The 22,749-nt window shown below is 36.3% G+C and overlaps 1 protein-coding gene and 2 pseudogenes across 1 annotated transcript; 2 read left to right on the top strand and 1 right to left on the bottom strand.

Moving 5' to 3' along the window:
* LOC138308271 (uncharacterized) overlaps positions 1 to 22,749 on the top strand; it is a 31,307-nt pseudogene that overhangs the window by 6,558 nt on the left and 2,000 nt on the right.
* On the top strand, positions 604 to 21,275 carry LOC138308273 (uncharacterized). The gene is made up of 2 exons (XM_069249269.1): positions 604 to 1,689; positions 18,305 to 21,275. The coding sequence occupies exon 2, from the start codon at positions 18,323 to 18,325 to the stop codon at positions 20,315 to 20,317; it is 1,995 nt and encodes a 664-aa protein (XP_069105370.1). The 5' UTR covers positions 604 to 1,689; positions 18,305 to 18,322; the 3' UTR covers positions 20,318 to 21,275.
* LOC138308275 (uncharacterized) lies at positions 15,230 to 18,312 on the bottom strand (annotated as a pseudogene).

Below are 22,749 nucleotides of genomic sequence, written 5' to 3'. Positions count from 1 at the left end.
AACTGCGACTGGAAGTCAATTTTCCATACATGAAAAATTATGTGATACTTTCAACACAAATTCCGTTGTTTGCATCTTTTATAGTAAAACCAGTAATATTTGCGAAACAAAAATTGTTAAAATTTTGCCGAGGAAAAAGAGATTTTGTTGACGCCGTGACGTCACGAGGCTTTATTGCATGGGTAGCCATGCAATACAGCCTCAGGCGACATGAGTTTATTGCCCTAGACCAGCCAGTATATATAGCACCCGTAGGTATAAAGAAATATGTATACATGCCTATGTATCTCCTTTAATACATAGAATACAATATTGCAGTTTATAAAATGTATTTGTACAATTCAGCGCTGTACATGAATAAGTGTTTCAAAGACAGCACGGAAACGCTAAAACAAAACTACCGCTGAAATAAAACAACGCTAAAATAAAACTACCGCTTAAATAAAACAACGCTAAAATAAAACCGCTGAGATAGCCCATAAGGCAAATTACTATAAACGAGGTCATACTTTAACGCAAATTCGAAACACTGTAAAGTATGATTTATAAACACGAATATGAATTAGTGCAATTGGGTAGTTCAATACCGGAAATACCATTTTATAAAATTTAGCGCTGTACATAAATAAGTGCTTCAAAGACAGCACGGAAAACGCTAAAATAAAACTACCGCTGAAATAACACAACGCTAAAATAAAACTACGGCTTAAATAAAATTACGGCTTAAATAAAACAACGCTAAAATAAAACTACGGCTTAAATAAAACAAAGCTAAAATAAAACTACCGCTTAAATAAAACAACGCTAAAATGAAACTACGGCTAAAAGAAAACTACCGCTAAAAAGTACGTTTACAAGATGTTTTTATTATTCTTTTTTTATTTTTTTTTTATAATTTTATAACGTATATAGACGCAATGATGACATAACAGTTTACTATAAGGTTTTATTTGTGATTATTTATATAATATAACCTTTTATTATTAGATGCTTTTGTCTTGTATTATAAGACTCTTTCATAAGTAGATATGAAGGATAGGGATCGATATTCTAACCGAGGGTCATAAAATGTAGTAAAACCCGAGGCTTGCCGAGGGTTTTGCAACATTTTGTGATCCCGAGGGTAGGACATCCCTATCCTTCATATCCACTTATGAAAGAGTATTTTTCTTTCATACCTCGACGTTTCATCCGCGAAACTGCGACTGGAAGTCAATTTTCCATACATGAAAAATTATGTGATACTTTCAACACAAATTCCGTTGTTTGCATCTTTTATAGTAAAACCAGTAATATTTGCGAAACAAAAATTGTTAAAATTTTGCCGAGGAAAAAGAGATTTTGTTGACGCCGTGACGTCACGAGGCTTTATTGCATGGGTAGCCATGCAATACAGCCTCAGGCGACATGAGTTTATTGCCCTAGACCAGCCAGTATATATAGCACCCGTAGGTATGAAAGAAATATGTATACATGCCTATGTATCTCCTTTAATACATAGAATACAATATTGCAGTTTATAAAATGTATTTGTATAATTGAGGCGGTTTTCCGGCTTAATCGTCTCCGTTTTCCGGACCCGTCTAGTTGGTTTATATTACACTTTACTTCATGTACCAGGAACTAAATCAATGTCCGTGTTGTTGACTTTTTGCCATTTAAGAATTGTCTAATCGTTGGTAAATACTGGTAAGTTGAGATAACTATTAATATAACTAAATATTATATCAATGTCATACCAAAATACATCTATATCTTAAACTAACTGTTCATTGGTAACCCAAAATGTATTAATCTTGCCGAAACTTGTTAGAATAACGGCAGAATACTTAATTTTTAACAAGTTTCGGCAGGATTAGCATATGTGCTTTTTTATTCAGTGTTAACCCTTAATATTAGGACTTTTCCTTAGAATTCCAATTCGATCAGAAAAATTAAGTATTCTGCCGTAAAATTAAGTATTTTTCTGTCCGCTGTCGGCGCCGTGACGGCCGACTAACAAACATCAGAGGCTATCAGTTACAAGTATCCACCTTTGTTTACGTGCACGGCTATCTAATGCTACATAGTCGAGGTCAAACTTTTCCGATGCGACGGTGAAATTAACAGATTCGGCGATAGAATTAAGTATTTCGTCGGTTATATTAATACTTTCTGCGCGAAGATTAACAGATTTTCTGACTGACGTTGGTAATTATCGAGCGGACGCGCCGAGCCGTGACGGCCGAGTACACACGGCTTGCACAGGCAAACATTAGGTTTATGGAACGGGTCAAGCTATCCGATTGTAGACTACCCCTGTGATATTTATGTTTACGTCATGCATGCACTAAAACTACTTTATTTTTCTCTAAATATACAGTTACTTGCTTTACTCTCGTCATTCTTGCTACCTGGCGAAACATGCATTATTCAACCTTTTTTCGGGAGAGTTCCGATACGAGCGGTAAAATATGAATTACTGTTTGTACTGATGTGAATTGTGTTGATACTACATTGTAAATGCTGTCCGAGGTTCTCGTTTCAGATACCGTAAGACCAGAAAAGAAGATCGAAGAAAATACCAGGCAGACGGTATGTTGCAAAACTTATCAGCTGAAGAGGATTAATCTTGAAATAAATGAAATTATACGACATAAGTTAACGTGTTAATTTTTATCAATTTCCAATTTGTAAAGCTTGTCTACCCACCTTGTATACATGGCTTCGTTCTGTGATTAAGATGTTTCTGTCTCTTTATCTTAATTAGTTTGTACTAGATTGATATTCTGTTCCTTGATTTCACCTTACTTGATAATTTTTCGATTGGTTATGGCAAGGAAGTATATGATGTGGATAAGTCACACTGAGTTCTACTAAAGACCTGAATGGACCTGAACGGGACCTGAAGGAGGACCTGAACGGGGTTTTAGAGTATTAAATGCATATTTAAATGCAAAATCTCTTTATTTTATGCTAGAATATATATTAATACACATCTTGATGTCTTTTTTTGTGAAATTTTTTTTTTGAAGACTTAATTGTAAGCTCGACAAAAAGGTCGCTTACCGTACCGATAATATGGCGGACCTGAACGGGACCTGAAGGAGGACCTGAACGGGGTTTTAGAGTATTGAATCGATATATATAAGTAACATCTCTTTGTTTTCCGTTTGAATATATATAAATTCACATATGGTTGTAATTTCTTTTTGAAATATTATATATATATTTAAATATAGCTCGCCAATAAGGTCGCTTACCGTAACAATAACATGGCGGACCTGAGCGGGACCTGATACTGATAGGCCTATTATAAGTTACCTGTGTTAGTCTTAGTAGTACATATGTATATGTAATTTCAACAAGAAATATGTAGAACTCTTGGCCATATGTTTCCAGACTCAACGACGGGGACGTGGTTCTACACTGAGTCCATATAATTTTATTTACACAATAGATCTTGGAGACTGAATTAAGACAAACAATTTTTTCTTACTTTTATTTTTCATACACCTGCATATTGTTTTCACTAGTAATGAATTGATAATAATTATTACATCTACATTAAGCCTACTTAACACAATAAAAATAAAGTCCAATGGTAATCAAATACTTTTTTTGCCTTTAATCCATTCACATCCTACCATATCTTCCCAGCAATCTGGTTTTCCACAAGAACAATTAAATTCTATTTTAACAAATTTAATTTTGGAACTACCACAAGTCTTACTTTGAGTTTTTGGAAATGGTGAAAATGATCTTTTTTCTAAACAGCTAACCAAATGAGGTCGAAGATACTGGGGACAGAACTCTATTTTCTTAGACCCTGTGAATGTATTAAAACAAAATTCTACCAAAAATGCTATAGCAAATAGACCACAATCAAAGCTGTTACTTTGTTGTTGAACTTCTGGGATTTTAACTGATAAGTTTTGACCTGGTTTACCATATATGGATGACAATTGGATTTGAAGTGAATCTGAAAGTGGGACAGAGTTTTGTAAACTGTCAAGAACAAAAATTGAATTTTCTGATGTTTGAACTGATGTTACCCAATGATCTTTACCGTTATGATGTATCTGACCAGAAGGAAAAGAAGTTGACTTAAACAAAGAAGTATTTTTCCATGATCCATCATCATGCTTTGTTGGAGCTAGCAATGTGTCTTGAAATCCTTTTATGTTAGGAAACTGTTTGGAAAGAATTGAACTGACACTTGTCATGATATCTGAACATAACCAACCATTATTTTCTATCTTAGATTTATGCATTGTTTTCAAATTCCCTGTCCATGATTTCTTACTCTTTGAATTACCATACTGTCTCTTTTTTACTGGTAAATAATTATTGTTATTTGAATAATCTGGTGTAATGGTTTTGACATTGTCAATTTCACTAAATTGTAATTTTTTCTTAGATTTTGGAGCTACTGGTGTACTTACATTACATTGAACTGGTGTACTTACATTACAGTGAACTGGTGTATTTACATTACATTGAACTGGTGTATCTGAGAGGCTAATATTTTCTAATTTAGCAGCTTTTGAATCAGGAGCAGGAATGATCTCTTGGTCAACATCAAGAACTCTAGGGCGTTTTCTACCTGACTTTTTATCTGATTTCTTATGAGAATTTTTTCTAAGTTGTTTCAAACTAATAACACGTTTTTTATCTGATAATTGTTGTCCTATTGATAGCTTAGCAGCAATAATGTGATAACAATTTGTAGTAGCTGGACATGAACAATGTTCTTTAGGAAATAGAGTAACAGCATACTTTTTATTATCCCTACCATCTACTAAAAAAGTTTCCTTACTTGGCACATGTGTCACACCATTATTATTGATTACAAATTTAGCCAAACTGATCTGTGATGTGTCCCTGGGTGTTTGATCTAGTGTTGGAGCTACCTGTCTGCTAGGTGTTACAAGATCTCATAGAGTACAGACCCGACGTTGTTGTAGTTCAGCTTGGAGGTAACGACATTTCTGCTACTTCATCCCCCAACGAGATCTTTCAGCGACTCCAGACACTTCAGACAGACCTACTTCGAGCCGGCATACAGAAGATTTACTTCACAGAGATTCTCCGACGTGGAAACTTCACCAAGTCCCCAGGCCTGACACAGACATCTTTCAACAAGCAACGGAACAAGATCAACCGATTGACACAGACGAAGCTCAACTTTATCATGATCCATGTTAAGTTCCCCGACCACTACCTCCACGACCTTGTACATCTTAACGACACCGGACTCCAGACACAGTTCCTTTCAGTGCGTAGGCCAATGTGTTTGTGATGTATGTGTACATATTGACATTTTACTTCTGTAATGTACTTTTTGAACATTATCTGTAAATACTGTGCAAAATGTTTTGATGAAGATCTAACATTAGATATGTGAATGTGAAATGTACCATGTAAAATAATTGTGTATTGATAAATAATAAATAAATGATTTTTCACAAAAAAAGACATCAAGATGTGTATTAATATATATTCTAGCGTAAAATAAAGAGATATTCCATATAAATATGCATTTAATACTCTAAAACCCCGTTCAGGTCCCCCTTCAGGTCCCGTTCAGGTCCATTCAGGTCTTTAGTATACTCCAGTCACACTGGGTTTTGGGCAAGTACGGCGCAGGAGCTTTTGTCTTTGTGCACTGACCGTGACGTTGGGCGACGACTTATTTTCCTTTGATATCCGCCGGCGCAGCCTTTGATGTAGCTTGCGGGTGCGAGGGTTACCGTCTTACTTTCTGAAGCGTGCTGTCAATTCATGAGCTGTCGTGTTTTTAACGAAAAATTAAAAAAAAATATCTTCTGAATCTTCCTTCTTTAAAGCAAGTACTAAACGTTGTGAAATTTTCTTTGGTATTTCTTTTGACTTGATAAGAGTTTAATTATCTGTTGAGAAAAAAATGGTTTTTATTCCCGGTTCATAGACATCGCGCGTGGCGTTTAGTAGTGTTTACAAAGGGACAGTGACGAATCCTTTTCACTTAAAAATCCTTGGTCGTGGTTTGGTGGATTTTTCTTCATTTCTATCAGAGATTAAGATAGTAATAATTAAATTATCTATGTCTCTGTTTCTATCTATACAACAATTTTTTATGTATGAAAAGTAATTCTAGTAAAGTTTACTTTCTACGTTTCAGATGTCGTAGGATCAGAGCAGAAGGAAACTTTACGAAATTGCTACAGCCAAAGATTTATATTCGTTTTGAAACCAATAAAAAAGTTCATTATATTATTTGTCGTAAAACTTCATTTCTGTCGACAGGTATCGGATTGGTCATATTCCGCCGGCGAGTACCAAGGTGAGGTGATCGACATCGCAAGTTTCATAGTGCAAAGATATTTTAATTACGAAAACCAAAGACTTATATATAATATATATTACTATAGCTAAGTCTCTGCGAAAACCTCCTGTATAAATAGGCCCTTAGTACTAGTTACATCCGTATTCTTAGGTTAGTATATACACGTCCAAATTTGTCAAGCTAACCAGTCACTTCTAGTTGTGTTAAAATACCTAACACAAATGCGGTCACTCCACGAGCTAGCTTTGGACCATATCAAATCGATATGTTGCATCATCAAGGTCACTATGTCATCGCGAAGTATTAGCTCTAAATCAGTATGAGACAAATCTTCATGGTCGTGTTAGAAGTCCCCTTCAAAATTATGACGATAGACGACTAAGCCCATAGAAAAAACAACCCCCAACTGGGCCCCCAGTCATTAAAGGGCCGCTTGTTACTGAAATCGGGTAGCTGTCAATTCAAGATTCAGCGAGAGAAGTGATGACAAGGGGCGGAGTCAATTAATACCAATCAAGGTACGCTTGTTATGTGATTGGGTAATAGTATTCATGACATAGCCCATGAGGCACGGTGACATTTTTCTTAAAGAATAATGTTCATTTTTCAGACAATTTTAAACATTATAGCCAGTCAGGTGATACGACTTCTTTAACTGACTATTTGTAGACTTCTTTCAATTAATTGTACGGATAAACAAAAGATGTAACGCGTCCACGTGTTTTCAGAGCATGTCATCACTCAACTACTGTACTAAACGATACTGATTTAACGGAGCAGTGATTTTAAAAGTAGTATGCAGTTTTGACAAAAACAATAATGTATTCATGGACTTTATGCAGCAGATTTTGGACCTAGAAGATATGACGAATATGGACTCACACAATTTTTTTTAACCGTGGAAGGAATTTTAGCACGCATGAAGATATTTATGGATTGTATCGATTGATCTACAAAAAAGTACAGCTTAACGATCCTTGTCATCTGTTTTAATTATTCTCATTAATTTGATGTGTTTTGTCGATGTACATGAAACACTAAATGCTTTTGAAACCACTTTTTACCTGATTGTTTATAATCAGCCCGCAGGTTGAATCATTTAGATTGATCAAAGATCGTATAAAACTTGAAATAAAAAAAATGAACTTTGTATATCAAGGATGTATTAAAAGGACCCCCATTCAATCTGAGGACCTCAGTTATGGAACACCAGCGCAAACCCAGTAATGATATATATTATTTTATACTCGGCCGTTATGTCTTTTGGTCAAACTCACTTTACAAATTTATTTACTTTTCATAAAATCCACCGACTTATTGCGTTACGTGTTATATTGTATCGTGTGCATTTATGGAAGTATATTTCTGGTTATATACATATTTTTAGCGTGAATTGCCTGGTTAATTGTATATATATATACATATATATATATAATATAAAAAAATGAAAATCGATATATCACAAAAATGTTATTTAGCAAGAGGGATATTTAATCCAATCTATCACTAAAATTTCTCTTTTAACCTCATGTTTACGGATGATGGACAAAGGTTGGCGACTAGCCGCCAGCGGCAACTCTCTAAATCACACGCGTGGCCATTCCAACGAACCCATAACGAAAATTTGCGAAGTCGTACCCAGAAAGTTACCTGAGAACTAATACGGTTGCGTGGCTTGGCATGTAGATCGCCGCGGGGTTCTAGCGTGACCAAGACAACGGGGTCATACCTCATGAAAACACGTGGAAAGCCCACCTGTCGTGCTTTAACAGACTTGTCTAACCAGTCTACGAGTACTCTAATATGTAATTAATCCATGTCACTGCAACTCAGAGGATAGTTTCAAAGATTTCATTATAGTCTCCCAGACACATTAAAATGTGTTACATGGATTATACAAGTTACATTTTTAACTGCACGTGGCAGGATGGACAATATATATCATTACCAATTACTAAAATATGGAAAATTAATTTGAAAATTAACAATGCTTATACCGTACTACTATCATAGCTTTTTTATTCATTACTATAATAATACTGTGGGATATATTTAATACGTATATTTTTATTTCTTCGTGTTTACATACAAAAAGATAGTGAAATTCATCCCCGATATTTTCATTGCATAAATTGCATATTCTTTCACGTTTCTCAACATTACGCCATCTTCCAGTCTCAATTGGAATTTTTAAATTTGATGTACGGAATTTAATTATGTATACTCTATTCATTTCCGATAATTTTATAAGATAATTTTCAAATTCAAATTGTTTTTTATATATTAGATAAGTCTGCCCTATTGAGGAGTTTTCCACACATGAGAACCATTTTTGTATAAACTGATCTTGAAGGCGCTGATTCATAAAACTTTTATAAAAACTGTTAATCATTTGTATTTCATTGAGAAAGATATTTGACTGATTCGTCAAAAATATTTTTAATGAAAGATATCCATTAAAATGTGTATATTCCTTCGAAATGTAACTTCGAGATTAGTTTGTAAAGTATGCTACTTAATTTATTTTCATTTTGTATGAGTCTATTCCAAAAACACAGCATTCTCAGTTTGATATTTACTTCGAGTGGGAATCTTCCCAGTTCCCCATCAATCTAATTAAAATTAGACTTGTAATTCCGCTCCACTATACGATACTCTACGTTACGCTCCAATACAAGCGTAACGTAAAGTATCGTAGTGGAGCGGAATTACAAGTCTAATTTTAACTAGATTGAGTTCCCCATACACAATAAAATAGTAGTCGAAGAACATGTACCATAAGTACACATGTACCATAAGTACGACTACACAACTGTGTGCTAATATTATACAATGATATTTATTTTATCTAATACTTATCGGAAAACATCGTCGTACCTAAATGAATAGTCAAGGACTCCAAAACCAAAAACTGTAACTAGATAGAAAGTTTCTTTTTAATCTGTTAAAAATCGTTCATATATCTGGGTTTAGTGTAGTAGATAAACAAAGACGTGCGTGTCCTGAAAAGTCGTATATTAGAACGAGAAGCTTTTTTTTTTTTTTTGAAATATTACCATTTAGTCTTTATATAAAATATCTCATAATACGTTGACTTGTATTTTGAAATGAAAAGTTGTTAAATTCTGTTGGTAACTCGATTTGGTCCGCAGTCACTGAAATAAAACACACACATATTACAGTTTACCGTGATGACCAGGTACTGATAAGTTTGACAGGAATAGAAAGGTCGTCATGGTTCACGCTGGGTGGATAGTTATTTCATGACGGGGAGGGGTGTGCGGTCTGTATAAATGGGGCGGTGGCGTTTGTGTGACATGAGTGAGTTGAGGATGCAGTTATTTCTTCGATATTTTTAGAAATTGATACTGATTAATACGTTCATAAAAACCACCAGATAGACAGCACTGATTAGAATATACACTTAATTCATTAATATTAAAATATGATACTTATAGATTATACTTGTATATATGTTATCTGTAATTTGATATATGGATAAGCAGTAATAAAATGCAAATTTTGTACTATTTTAATTACTGATCAAATTAGGAACATAGTCTTAATCAGACTGACAGATGTTGTAATGGATTTGATGATCAGATTGATTTCTTTACGCAATGGCGCGCAAGCGTGATATATGGGTCTGATGAAATCCATTGTTATTCGTTGGAAGTTTCGAGTGGGATTGGCATTAGGGTGTCGAAAGATCGGTGAGGGGTTGAAGGTTACCTGCAAGGACGTATAAACTTATAAATCCTTGGTTACCTGTGACCACATCAAAGGAACTATGTGATTGGTGTTACAAAACGCCATTTATAGGGAAAATATATCAAAGTTTTACAGGGATGTAAAAAAAATCAACACGAACAATTTTATTGTCCTCTTCAGCTTTTCAACAGTTAACACAAGTGATGACGTCAGTTTGGTATTTCCTTCGATCTTCTCTTGTCCTACACTATGATATCTGAAACGAGAACCTCAGGTATACTATATTAATTGAATATCAATGATCTAGAACTACAGAAACGTCTTCAATCGCAGATCGAAGCCATGTATACAAGGTGGGTAGACAAGCTTTACAAATTGGTAAAAATTAACACGTGAACTTATGTCGTATAATTTCATTTATTTCAAAATTAATCCTCTTCATCTGATAAGTTTTGCATCATAACGTCAGCCTGGTATTTTCTTCGATCTTCTTCTCTGGTCTTACGATATCTGAAACGAGAACCTCGGACAGCATTTAGTATCAACACAATTCACATCAGTACAAACAGTAATTCATATTTTACCGCTCGTATCGGAACTCTCCCGAAAAAAGGTTGAAAAATGCATGTTTCGCCAGGTAGCAAGAATGACGAGAGTAAAGCAAGTAACTGTATATTTAGAGAAAAATAAAGTAGTTTTAGTGCATGCATGACGTAAACATAAATATCACAGGGGTAGTCTACAATCGGATAGCTTGACCCGTTCCATAAACCTAATGTTTACCTGTGCAAGCCGTGTGTACTCGGCCGTCACGGCTCGGCGCGTCCGCTCGATAATTACCAACGTCAGTCAGAAAATCTGTTAATCTTCGCGCAGAAAGTATTAATATAACCGACGAAATACTTAATTCTATCGCCGAATCTGTTAATTTCACCGTCGCATCGGAAAAGTTTGACCTCGACTATGTAGCATTAGATAGCCGTGCACGTAAACAAAGGTGGGTACTTGTAACTGATAGCCTCTGATGGTTTGTTAGTCGGCCGTCACGGCGCCGACAGCGGACAGAAAAATACTTAATTTTACGGCAGAATACTTAATTTTTCTGATCGAATTGGAATTCTAAGGAAAAGTCCTAATATTAAGGGTTAACACTGAATAAAAAAGCACATGCTAATCCTGCCGAAACTTGTTAAAATTAAGTATTCTGCCGTTATTCTAAAAAGTTTCGGCAAGATTAATACATTTTGGGTTACCAATATACTCTACAGAGATATAGATATACTTTCTAAATTGTCTGCTCTCACCAGACAGGTAAAATAATCTCAAAACAGCTACCTGTATTTGTACAGGTATATTGTAGTACGATCTTTGTTCAGAGTGGAGGAGATGTGTACTAATAATTCTTCGTTTTGAAACCAGATATTAATCATTTATCATTAGATGCACAGACAACAAAGAATTTCAATTTTGGATAATGGCACGCCATCAAACAAATTCAATCAAAATTGCAACACAAATAATTGATAGATTCTTGGAAACAGTAATCCACCAATTAAGATAGCCGCCGTTCCATCAATAGACCATAATGGCAAGCCATCAATCAAATAAATTGATTGATTCTGGGAAACCATCCTCAATCAATTAAACAATAAATTCAATCAATCAATCAATCAGATGTCAATAGTGATCAGTGATACTTGGAAACAGATATCAGCTGATTCACGTCAATATAAACAGCATATATAATCAATATGATGGCAATCAATCAATATAAATCATTAATATGTACCGCGAAATCTGCCAAAGGAACGTGCACCAAAAGTAGCACGTTCACAGCCAAACGAAAACCAAATAAGATGGCGACACATTTCACGGTACAATGCTGTGACCAAAAATGCCTTCATCATTCATAGCATAGCTGACTTAATTATTTGGAAAGAATGTATTACTTGTTCTGAAGCTTTCTAATGCAACTTGCAAGGTGTTTATCATTCCTCAAAGCAGAGAGGGGAACTAGCGTTTGGAAACTAATTTTTTGAGTTGGTATTTGTATGTAACTCATGTAAATACTTGATTTCCACCTACCACATTCCATAATAGCTTCAGTAGACATATTAGATAGGGATGTAGCTGTGGTTGCACTAATTCTGAAGGAATGTGCTTTGCAGTACCTACTGTTGAATGCTTTTGTAAGGACACTAGAAAATTGATATATTGTCAAGTCTCTACCACCAAAATGACATACTAATGGAGTCTGAACCCTATGTCGAACTGCCATATATCTGCGAAGATTACCGACTGGACAATAAATGGCATCGTTACTTTGTAGCTCGATGATACTACCTTTGCTATATTGATCAGTTTTTGAAGAAGATAAGTGTAATGTAGCAGCATTTTCTTGAAGTGACACTTCCAAAAATGTTATATCCCTGAAAGGTATGTGATTAATATTGACTGTGATTTCACCTACCGGGAAATACAATGCTAATGAATATACTGAGAGCTACAAATCCTGGGAATTGGGAAAAACCTTAATAATGCTAGCCAAAAAGTCTACTGTTATTGGTAATCTGGTGTCACCACCTTCATCACTATCTCTCTTAATTCCTTCCAACAGTTTTTTAAACAATAAATTGTTGAGTAAGATCATCATGACCACCTAGCTTGCAATTAAAACTCAAACCAATAAAAGTTTGAACTGTAGAGTGCGAATAGCCTTTAACAGACATATATATGCAATATATCGCATTACTTGATGTATCTTTGGTGTTTTGTTATTGAGTATAGTAAACTAGAGTTACTAAGCTAATATTGCCTACATAATAAAAAATTACTTTCTTAAACCTGAACTCATAAGACCAAACTTGGCTGCCAAAAACTATTGGCACCAATTCTAAGAAAGTTATGTCTCTCATGATGGATTTTCCCTGCCAATCACTTAGATACCTGAAAACTATCCAATTACTTCCCCAACAGAAACCACAAACTAATTCACAATTCCCTGCACTACCTGTATACAGACCTAAATCCACATTAATGCGCCAAGAACTCTCCGCAAAGTAACAGGACCCATTAAAATAAATCTTTCAAAAATAGCAACCACATTTTTGAAGTCTGATCTAATTTCCTCAGATATTCTTACTTTATAAAAGGGGTTCCGTATATCTGTCATTGCATTAAACATAGCCGTGCAAAGGTCCTAGCTATTGGTATAGCGTTTGCACAACAAGACATAATCTCAGCCAGACTGTTATTCATGTAGTTTTACTTTCCAACACTTTCACAAGTTCTGACCTGAGAGATACCACTTTCTCCTAAGGTACCCTGACTACCATTTTAATAGTGTCAATTTCAAGACCCAAAAAACACCAAAACTGTAGTTAGACCTTCTGATTTATCCTCAGCTATAAGTATACACATTTCATTGTATGTTTCTCGAAAGAAGACATGAGCCTAGCACATGTATCACATTTTTCTTTTCCAGCAAATATAAAATCGTCCAAATACTGATCTAGACTTTGCTCACTGCACTTCTCCTTAACTACTCATTCAATAAAATTATAAATGTTGAATTTTTTTAAAATAGACTACATGAAATTGAGCACCCCCTGGGCAAACACTTATCAAAGAAATACTTATCTTGAAACTTAAATCCTAGTATCGGAAAATCCGCCGAATGGATTGGGAGGACGGAATGCAGATTTTAATATCAATTTTCCTTAACAAAGTCCCGTTTCCAAACTGCTATAATTTTAAATACTTTATCAAATGACGAGTATTTAACAGAAACTGTATCAGGATCAATATTACTATTTACCTGAAGTCCATGAAAGGTGAGTAATTAACCTCCATTTTGCATCTTTTTGGGAACTAAACCTAGGGGACCCTATATCCACATTGCCATTGATTTTTCTTCAAAGGGGATCCTACTTCTCCACCTAATTCTACTTCCTGCAATATTTTCTGATATGTTTGTGTGTGTTAGATATATGGAGGCCACTTTCAATTTTCTGGATTCTCTCGGGAGCCTTGAGCCTAGATATTGAATTCTAAAACCATTTCAAAAACCCCCAAGAAGCTGTGTCCCTACTGCTACCTGTGGGTACTTGGCCATCCAGTAGCTCAGAGCTGTGATTTTTAGCTCACCTGGTCCGAAGGACCGAGGTGAGCTTATGGGATACCGCAGCGTCCGGCGTCCGTCGTCCGTCGTCCGTCGTGCGGCGTCCGTCAACAATCGACTTCTTCTCCATAACCGCTGGTCGGATTTCAACAAAATTTGACTGGTAGCATCCTTATGGGCTACTAACTGAAAATTGTACAAATGATGGGGCTGATCCCCTGGGGGGCCTGAGGGGTGGGGCACAAAAGGGGTCAATTTGGCTATTTCCATATAAACGACTTCTTCTCTGAAACCAAGCATGGGATAGCACCCATAATGCAATGGTAGCATCCTTATAGGGTGGGGATTCAAAATTGTACAAATGATGGGGCTGACCCCCCGGGGGGCCTGAGGGGCGGGGTCAAATGGGGTCAATTTGGCTATTTCCATAAAAACGACTTCTTCTCTGAAACTAAGCTAGAGATAGCACTATAATGCAATGATAGTATCTTTATAGGTGGGGATTCAAAATTGTACAAATGATGAGGCTGACCCCCGGGGGCCTGAGGGGCGGGGTCAAAAGGGGTCAATTTGGCTATTTCCATAAAACGTCTTCTTCTCTGAAACTAAGCATGGGATAGCACCCATAATGCAATGGTAGCATCCTTTTAGGGTGGGGATTCAAAATTGTACAAATGATGGGGCTGACCCCCCGGGGGCCTGAGGGGCGGGGTCAAAAGGGGTCAATTTGGCTATTTCCATATAAACGACTTCTTCTCTGAAACCAAGCATGGTATAGCACCCATAATGCAATGGTAGCATCCTTATAGGGTGGGGATTCAAAATTGTACAAATGATAGGGCTGACCCCCCGGGGGCCTGAGGGGCGGGGTCAAAAGGGGTCAATTTGGCTTTTTCCATATAAATGACTTCTTCTCTGCAACTAAGCGTGGTACAGCACCCATAATGCAATGGTAGCATCCTTATAGGTTGGGGATTTCAAATTGTGCAAATGATGGGGCTGACCCCCGGGGGGCCTGAGGGGCGGGGTCAAAAGGGGCCAATTTGGCTATTTCCATATAAACGACTTCTTCTCTGAAACTAAGCATGGTATAGCACCCATAATACAATGGTAGCATCCTTATAGTGTGGGGATTCCAAATTGTGCAAATGATAGGGCTGACCCCCCAGGGGCCTGAGGGGCGGGGTCAAAAGGGGTCAATTTGGCTATTTCCATATAAATGACTTCTTCTCTGCAACTAAGCATGGTATAGCACCCATAATGCAATGGTAGCATCCTTATAGGGTGGGGATTCCAAATTGTGCAAATGATAGGGCTGACCCCCAGGGGCCTGAGGAGTGGGGTCAAAAGTGGTCAATTTCCATATAAATGACTTTTTCTCTACAGCTTAACATGGGATTACGCTCATAATGCAATGGTTACATCCTTATAGGGTTTGGATTCAAAATTTTGCAAATGATGGGGCTGACCCCCCGGGGGCCTGAAGGGTGGGGTCAAAAGGGGCTAATTTAGCTACATGTATTTCCATATAAACGACTTCTTCTCTGCAACTAAGAATGGAAGAGCACTTATAATGCAATGGTAGCATCCTTATAGGGTTGGGATTTGAAATTGTACAAATGATAGGGCTGACCCCCGGGGCCTTAGACGGCAATAGATGCGAGGTCAAAAAGGTCAATTAGGCTACTACTTTCATATAAATTACTTTGTCTCTGAACCTGTGTATTGGATAGCATATTTGTATGGTATTAATAGCATCATTGTATGGTTGTGATTCAAAATTAAACTTTGGGAGTCAATTTTGCTTATTTTTCTAATTGTCAGAGTCTTGTGATAATTACTAACAAAAAACCAGGTGAGCGATACAGGCCCTCTGGGCCTCTTGTTTATTTGTGTCTTACCTAATGTCTTTGCTGTTTTGTATTGTTGTTTGTTTTTCGGAAAGAATGAGTTATCTGTATTCATTTTAACACAATTCATACTAGCATGCCCCCACTACACGTAATACATATGTGATAGTAGCTACAGTGTGGGTGTGTACAATTTCCTTTATAATTATAGTCGAAACATTTTAGGGTGTTAGAATTTTGATTTTGTGACTGAGGTAGGGTGACCCGCTGTGGCTGCATATATAACAGGTATAATTCATTATCAACGATGTCCCATGCCCCTTGGGAATTAAGAGCTTTTCTTAACCTATATTGCTCGTCATATTTGATCCAGTCCATGCCACCACATCTCTGAGCCCCAAGGCAAACAACCTGCATGTATTTTAACAACCCATGCAACTGTTCTGGGTGCATTGCTGTATAAATGCTGATATATATAATGACTGCATCTGTCCATTTACTGATGTCAAAAATCTTAGGATATTGATGTTTTGGTTTAATAAGAAGCCCCCATCAACTGGAGATATCCTATGAGCCCGATGGGAATCTCCCATTGAGTTAGACAACAATTGTGAAAGTACAACATACTCTCCATTTGTAATCTTATGCTTCACTGAAACAGATACATTCAAGCCTAACATATCAGTTACACTTGCAAAAGGGGTTGGCATTACACCAAAGGACGTACCCGGGTCTTGTAATACAGGTGTTGCTGCTACCAGTAGCTCAGGTGGCATATAATGGTCAGTTCCACTCCCAGTTGCAAGAGGTCCTGAAATCGTCCCATGACTAGGCCCAACTGTCGACGTCACCGACTCAACTTCTGCAGGCACTGTTGCTGGTCCTGTCCTCTTCCGTCTCTATAGGGGTCTCGCTACGGATGCATTCATGCATGAATAAAAAACGAAATGTGTGATTAGAACACCTTTATAATATTTTAATAATTATAACAAATAATGTATATGGTATACCATTACTAAAATACTGCTTTGTTTATAATTGTGAAATCAAAAACATCTCACATTTCAAAACAAAAATTTACAAGTACTGTTCAATTTAACCATAACAATTTTGTACATGTACAGAGACGGTTCACATTGGTACGCCGATCGACTTGACCGAAATACATAGGTCATGACCGCTAGGTAAACTCGACCCAACAGGGAATCTCGCCCCGAATGGGTAAAGTGAATCAATACGATCGCAATCGTCTCCAAGGAAGTGTTTAACTGTTACAATTAATTGTTTAATATTTAAATGATCGATCACATTCATGCTAGCCTACATTTACAAATGTATGTGCGATCTCGACAACAAAGTAAAACTCGGCCCAAGTACATTCACAATCGTCGAAATTATTCCGAGTTGAATATAATAGGATATATCCTATAGTGAAACAGATTCAAAACAATGAAATATACAAATTATTAATTTCGATGCATTCATTATGTATCACAAAAAGTATGACTTTACTTTTAATACTTTGCCAAACTATCGATCACGCCGGCGCCATGCCGGATTATGAAGTCAATGACGGAAATAAATCCATTCCCATCTAACAGAATGTATTTGAGAAATCAATCCAAAATCAGATTAAAAACATACATTAGATATCAAACAAAAGAAATGCATCAAAATTTTTGAAGAAATTGAGTGTTCAAACCAATTATTTTTTCACATAAACTTAGCCTCTATCAAAGCTGTCTTTGTACCAAGTTGTCTTCATTTAAAAAGGGGGAATAACTCGTCAGCAATTCTGACATAACTTTTTTAGGTATCACGCTACCAAATCAACAGGTGCCCTCCGATAACCGCACTATATGGTTTATTGCCATAAGTGCTATTATAGTATATGTTGTTTTTCTGGTATACGGTAAGTATACGGTATATGCTTCTAATATAGGAAACGTATGCTTCACATATCGAAAGTGAAAGTGCCTTGACAATGTTCTGCGAAACCGTCACATATATTCACCGATTTAAAATTGCCTTCAATATCAAGTAGCAGATATTATATATATATATATCGTTAATGGGTTTACATGATCGTGATGAATATGAGTACGTGTGCTGCATCATGTAATTGAAATAATTTGACGCTATCAACGTATGATTTACAGCTAAAAAATTTAGAATTAATTATATTTAAAGAATCCATTGAATATTACTAATTAAGTCAATGGTTCATCATACGAAGACTTATACAAACTAAACATACCTGTCATATAATGTAAAAATGATGAAATGATAACTGTCATACTGCTCTTTGTTTTTTAGATTCACTATCAGAATAAGATGGCGGAAGGAGGACATCTACAGGAAAACACACCAGGCAATGACAAAGCCTCTTCTTCGCCCTGTCGTCTGCTCGATTGCCCTATTTGTCTGGAGCAGATGTTACAACCGAAGTCTCTTCCTTGTCTACATTCCTTCTGTGAGGACTGTCTCGGTACCTACATCGTCACAGACTTATCAGGTGAGATGGCGGCCGCGACCTCCTTCCCCTGTCCTGTTTGTAGGAAGATCACATCACCAGTCGATCCCTCTGAGAGTAAGGAGACTTGGGCACGGCAGTTTCCGGCCAACAACATTGTGCAGAGTTTGCTTCAAACCTCTACGGATTCTGCAGTGTATTGTGGTCCCTGCAGGAAGATGAAAAATCTTGAAACATCAGCAAAGTTATTTTGTGAAACTAATAACATGTTACTTTGTGAAGCATGTAAAGAAAACTACCATGATGTTATCCACGTAGATTGTGACATTGTCTCTATCAGTGAAGCAAGTCGTGGTCTGTTACAGAAACAACATATACATACATGTTCCACACATAACGAGAACATCGAATGGTATTGTGAAGATCATAGTTTCCTCGGATGTAACAAATGCATCATCACAGATCACAGGCACTGTGAGAAATTGACAATGGCCAAGGAATATTGCGAAAAACAACAGAAAAAAAATCAGTTAAATGGCATGAAAGGGTCTCTTCGACGTGTTCTAAAATACATGGAATCGGCAAGGAAGTACTTAGATGATAAAGATGCTGCAATGAAACATTGTAAGGAAAATGGCTTGAAGAGTATTTCAGATCTGCGACAAAGAATCAACGCCCATCTCGACAGGAAACAAGAGGAGATAACTCAGGAACTGATATCGAAATATAAAGCTGAGAAGACAAATACTGATGTGTTCAGACAAAACATTAGAAGACTGGAGGCTGTCGTTCAGAATACCACGTCAGCGTCTTCGGTGGCAACTCAGAGAGGCGATCATGTCGAAATGATACAACTTTTCAATCGCGGTGAGACAGAGGTTCAAGCATGTAATGATCTGATAGACGAGATATCCTCTTCCAAGTCGGTCACTATAAAACATGATATGGACAGAAACCTCGTCACAATCGACCCATCCAGCCCATTGTCCCTTGGGAAAATCTTTGTGGAGGAGCAGCCATGTACCCTTCCCGGCGGGGTTAGGTGTATACAAAAAAAATTGCTGTGTAATAGTCTCATCTGGAATTTAAGGAAATTTAAAATAAATGTTCCATCCGACGACACGAGGCATTGTTATGTCCATGGAGTTGTATTGATGTCAAATGGTGATATCGTTATAAGCGATAGCTTAAACATGTATCTCAAATTATTTTCACACCAAGGGAAGTGTTTGAACGCTCTGAAGATACGTGGATACCCACATGATGTATGTTTGATTGATAACTGCACAGTGGCAGTTGCTGTATCTTCTGGCAGCAAGGGAATACAAGTCGTGAAAGTACAGAACTCCTTGCTGACGCCTATCACTGTTCTGAAGACGCCAAGATATTACTATGGAATAACGTTTTTAGATCAAAAGTTCATCGTGAGTACAAAAGAAGATATTTACAGATTATCGATGAAAGGTGAAAATGCAGAAAAGATTTGCCAATTACCTAAAGAGTGCACCCAGCTCGCCTCCTGTTCAAATGAAAACTGCATCTTCGCCAGTATGTTTACATCAAGAACGAATGGAATCATGGTTACCAGGCTATCCAGTGGTAAACAGAAGTGTGTCCTGAGGGCTGGATTAGTCAAGGGAGGGAAAGGAATAGACGTGGACCGTGAGAGCAATCTCTATGTCTGTGGATACGAGTCTAACAACGTGGTACAGGTGTCTGCAGACGGGACACAGGTGAGAGAACTTCTGACGTCAAAGGATGGAATCGACCGTCCAGGGGCTATATCTGTTTGTGAGAACAAATTCGTTGTTGTTAATAAAGGACAGAATGAGTTGCATGTTTATCAGCTCTACTGATTTAGAAGTCACAGTGATCCATTTATTAAGACGTGTTTAGATGTAAACTGTCTGTAAAAACAACAGTGTGAAAAAGAACAGACACAGCTTGATTGACGAAATGCATAATTACCTATCTAGTAAATCATTTCATTCAACGAAAGCAGATAGTTGATGGATTTATTTCCATTCTTCATATATACACATACCTATTCACAGTGAATGGATCCTGAAGCTACATAACAAAACTATACTCTTACAATATATCTTGTAGGACAAATTGTGTTACAAATGTATGTAAATATTTTGATGAACTTTTCCGCGGGATGCGACTTTTCAATAGGAGTTTCATTCATAGTCTTGATATCACTTTTTTCTGATGATGTCTTACTATATATAAAGATAACTTACAATCAATTCTTCAAAATACAAGCGATACAAGGTCAAGTAACTGAGGGTCTGTCAATCTTAAAATGTCTGTCCTCGTTTTGATGTCATCTAGGTTTAGAATGGTACATAGCAACCGTTCTATTTCCGCCATCGTACGTTGTCCGTTATCGGTAAACGTTTCCCATTGCAAGTATTTCCTCAAGTTCAGCTGCTGGGATTGAGTTGATACTTATCTTGAATCGTTCTGAGATGTCCCTGGAAAAGTCGTGTTATTTTTTGGAGTCAGTTGTAAACCCATATGGCCCACCAACCGTCATCAAAGTCAAAATCCTTTGTGATCCTTTGTCATGATATTGTAATCAATGCTTTATTGAAACCATTGACGTTTTTAAGTTTTGAATTAGTAGTAGTGTTGATTTTTTCTCCTTGTTTCTTCACCAATGCTGGAAGACAATTTTTCTTTTCGCTGTGGTCCCTTCAGAATTTCTCCGTAGAATTCTGTAAATACATTGAACATCTTTTGTTGTTTTTATGTCAGATTGTTAATTTAGTAGCATGTGGGGTAATAAAACTAGGCTTTAAAATTTGAGATGCTTGTTTACTATTTTGAAATATATTAAGGAGGTTTTTTTAATCCTTGAGGATTTTCACAAAAAGTTTTGATACCTTATTTCTAAATCTCTAAATTTATATTTTTTAAAGAATCTAACTTTTTCTGCTTCAGTATTTATCTTATAAACCTAAACTGAGACATTTAAAGTGACAAGGTTGTTAAAGAATGTATAGATAGGAGACTCAAAATGATTAATCTCCAATCCTATGTAAAAGCTTTGAAAACAACTTGATAACTTTATACCTAACATAAGTAAATCCTGCACAGCCCAATATTCAATTAAATTCAAATATGTATCTTTTAAAACTAATTTAGGTTGTTATCATCATATGATGAGCTATTCAAATCGCCTGTCGTCCGTCCTTCCGTTCGTAAACAATTCTTATTACTGTTATTTCTCAAAAAATACAGAAATGGCCTGTCTCACATCTCGCGGTTGAACATACTGAAGTCTGTTTCAAATCGAGAAGGTTTTACAAAATTGTCAAGAATGTTTGTGTAAAGTCTCCATGCTGTCTAAGATTGTAATGGAAAAGAAAAAAAAAGAGAAAAGCAGAGAAAAAAACTGTGCATTTGATTGATAAAAATCTATCGATGGTGGGCGTCAGGATCCTTAAGGAATATCTTGTTAGGAGACACACATATAGCCAAAAGACCTTATTACATTGGAAGTATTGCGTTAGTACCAACCAAGCTTTTTAACTGCATTAATTTAAGTAAGTCAAACTCGAACAATAGTATAGCACATGGAGTTTTTCTATCTAAAGTCCTCTATACATGTACATATATATTATATTTTTGTTTATATATGTTATATAGGAAAACCATTTAGGATGTACTCCTCTGAGAAGTCAAAATTTTCTTGTTTTAAACTTTTTTTCTCATATAGATTTTGGAAATAGGAGTTATACCATAAAAGAAAATGGAAGAAAAACATATGTCCGTGTGCTCGCTTTTGAGCTATTGTCACTCAAAGACACCTAGTTGACAAAATCTTGGATTTTATTGAAATTTTGCCGTTTTGACCATACACACAAGATATTAGCTATAATTTCCAAATCAGTGTGTGATGTATGTTATATTTTTGTTTATATTTTATATAGGAAAATTATAGCCATTGAAGCTCCATCAGGCGACATTATTCTGTCGCCCTTGAGAGAGATTTTAAGAAGCAATATGTTCGAAATAATGCTATAAACTGTGTAATCATTTTGAATGAAGCCCTCCTATACAGAAGACAGAAGTAAATGATAAACTACTTTCCGTTTTTGTCAAATATGTTTTGACAATCAGGTTTTTCCTGAATTTTAGGTGTAAATAAAATTTAACATATCTAAAATGTGTAAATTGTGATTATCAGTCTGTAGATGTGTATTTATGTGTAAGTAGGATAGTAGTTCTTGAATCCTTGAAACGTGATATGTCATTTATTTAACATATTCCTGAACAC

Source organism: Argopecten irradians, chromosome 14 (genome assembly GCF_041381155.1).
Source record: "Argopecten irradians isolate NY chromosome 14, Ai_NY, whole genome shotgun sequence".
Lineage (NCBI taxonomy): Eukaryota > Metazoa > Mollusca > Bivalvia > Pectinida > Pectinidae > Argopecten > Argopecten irradians.
This window is presented reverse-complemented; position numbering and strand designations above follow the sequence as displayed.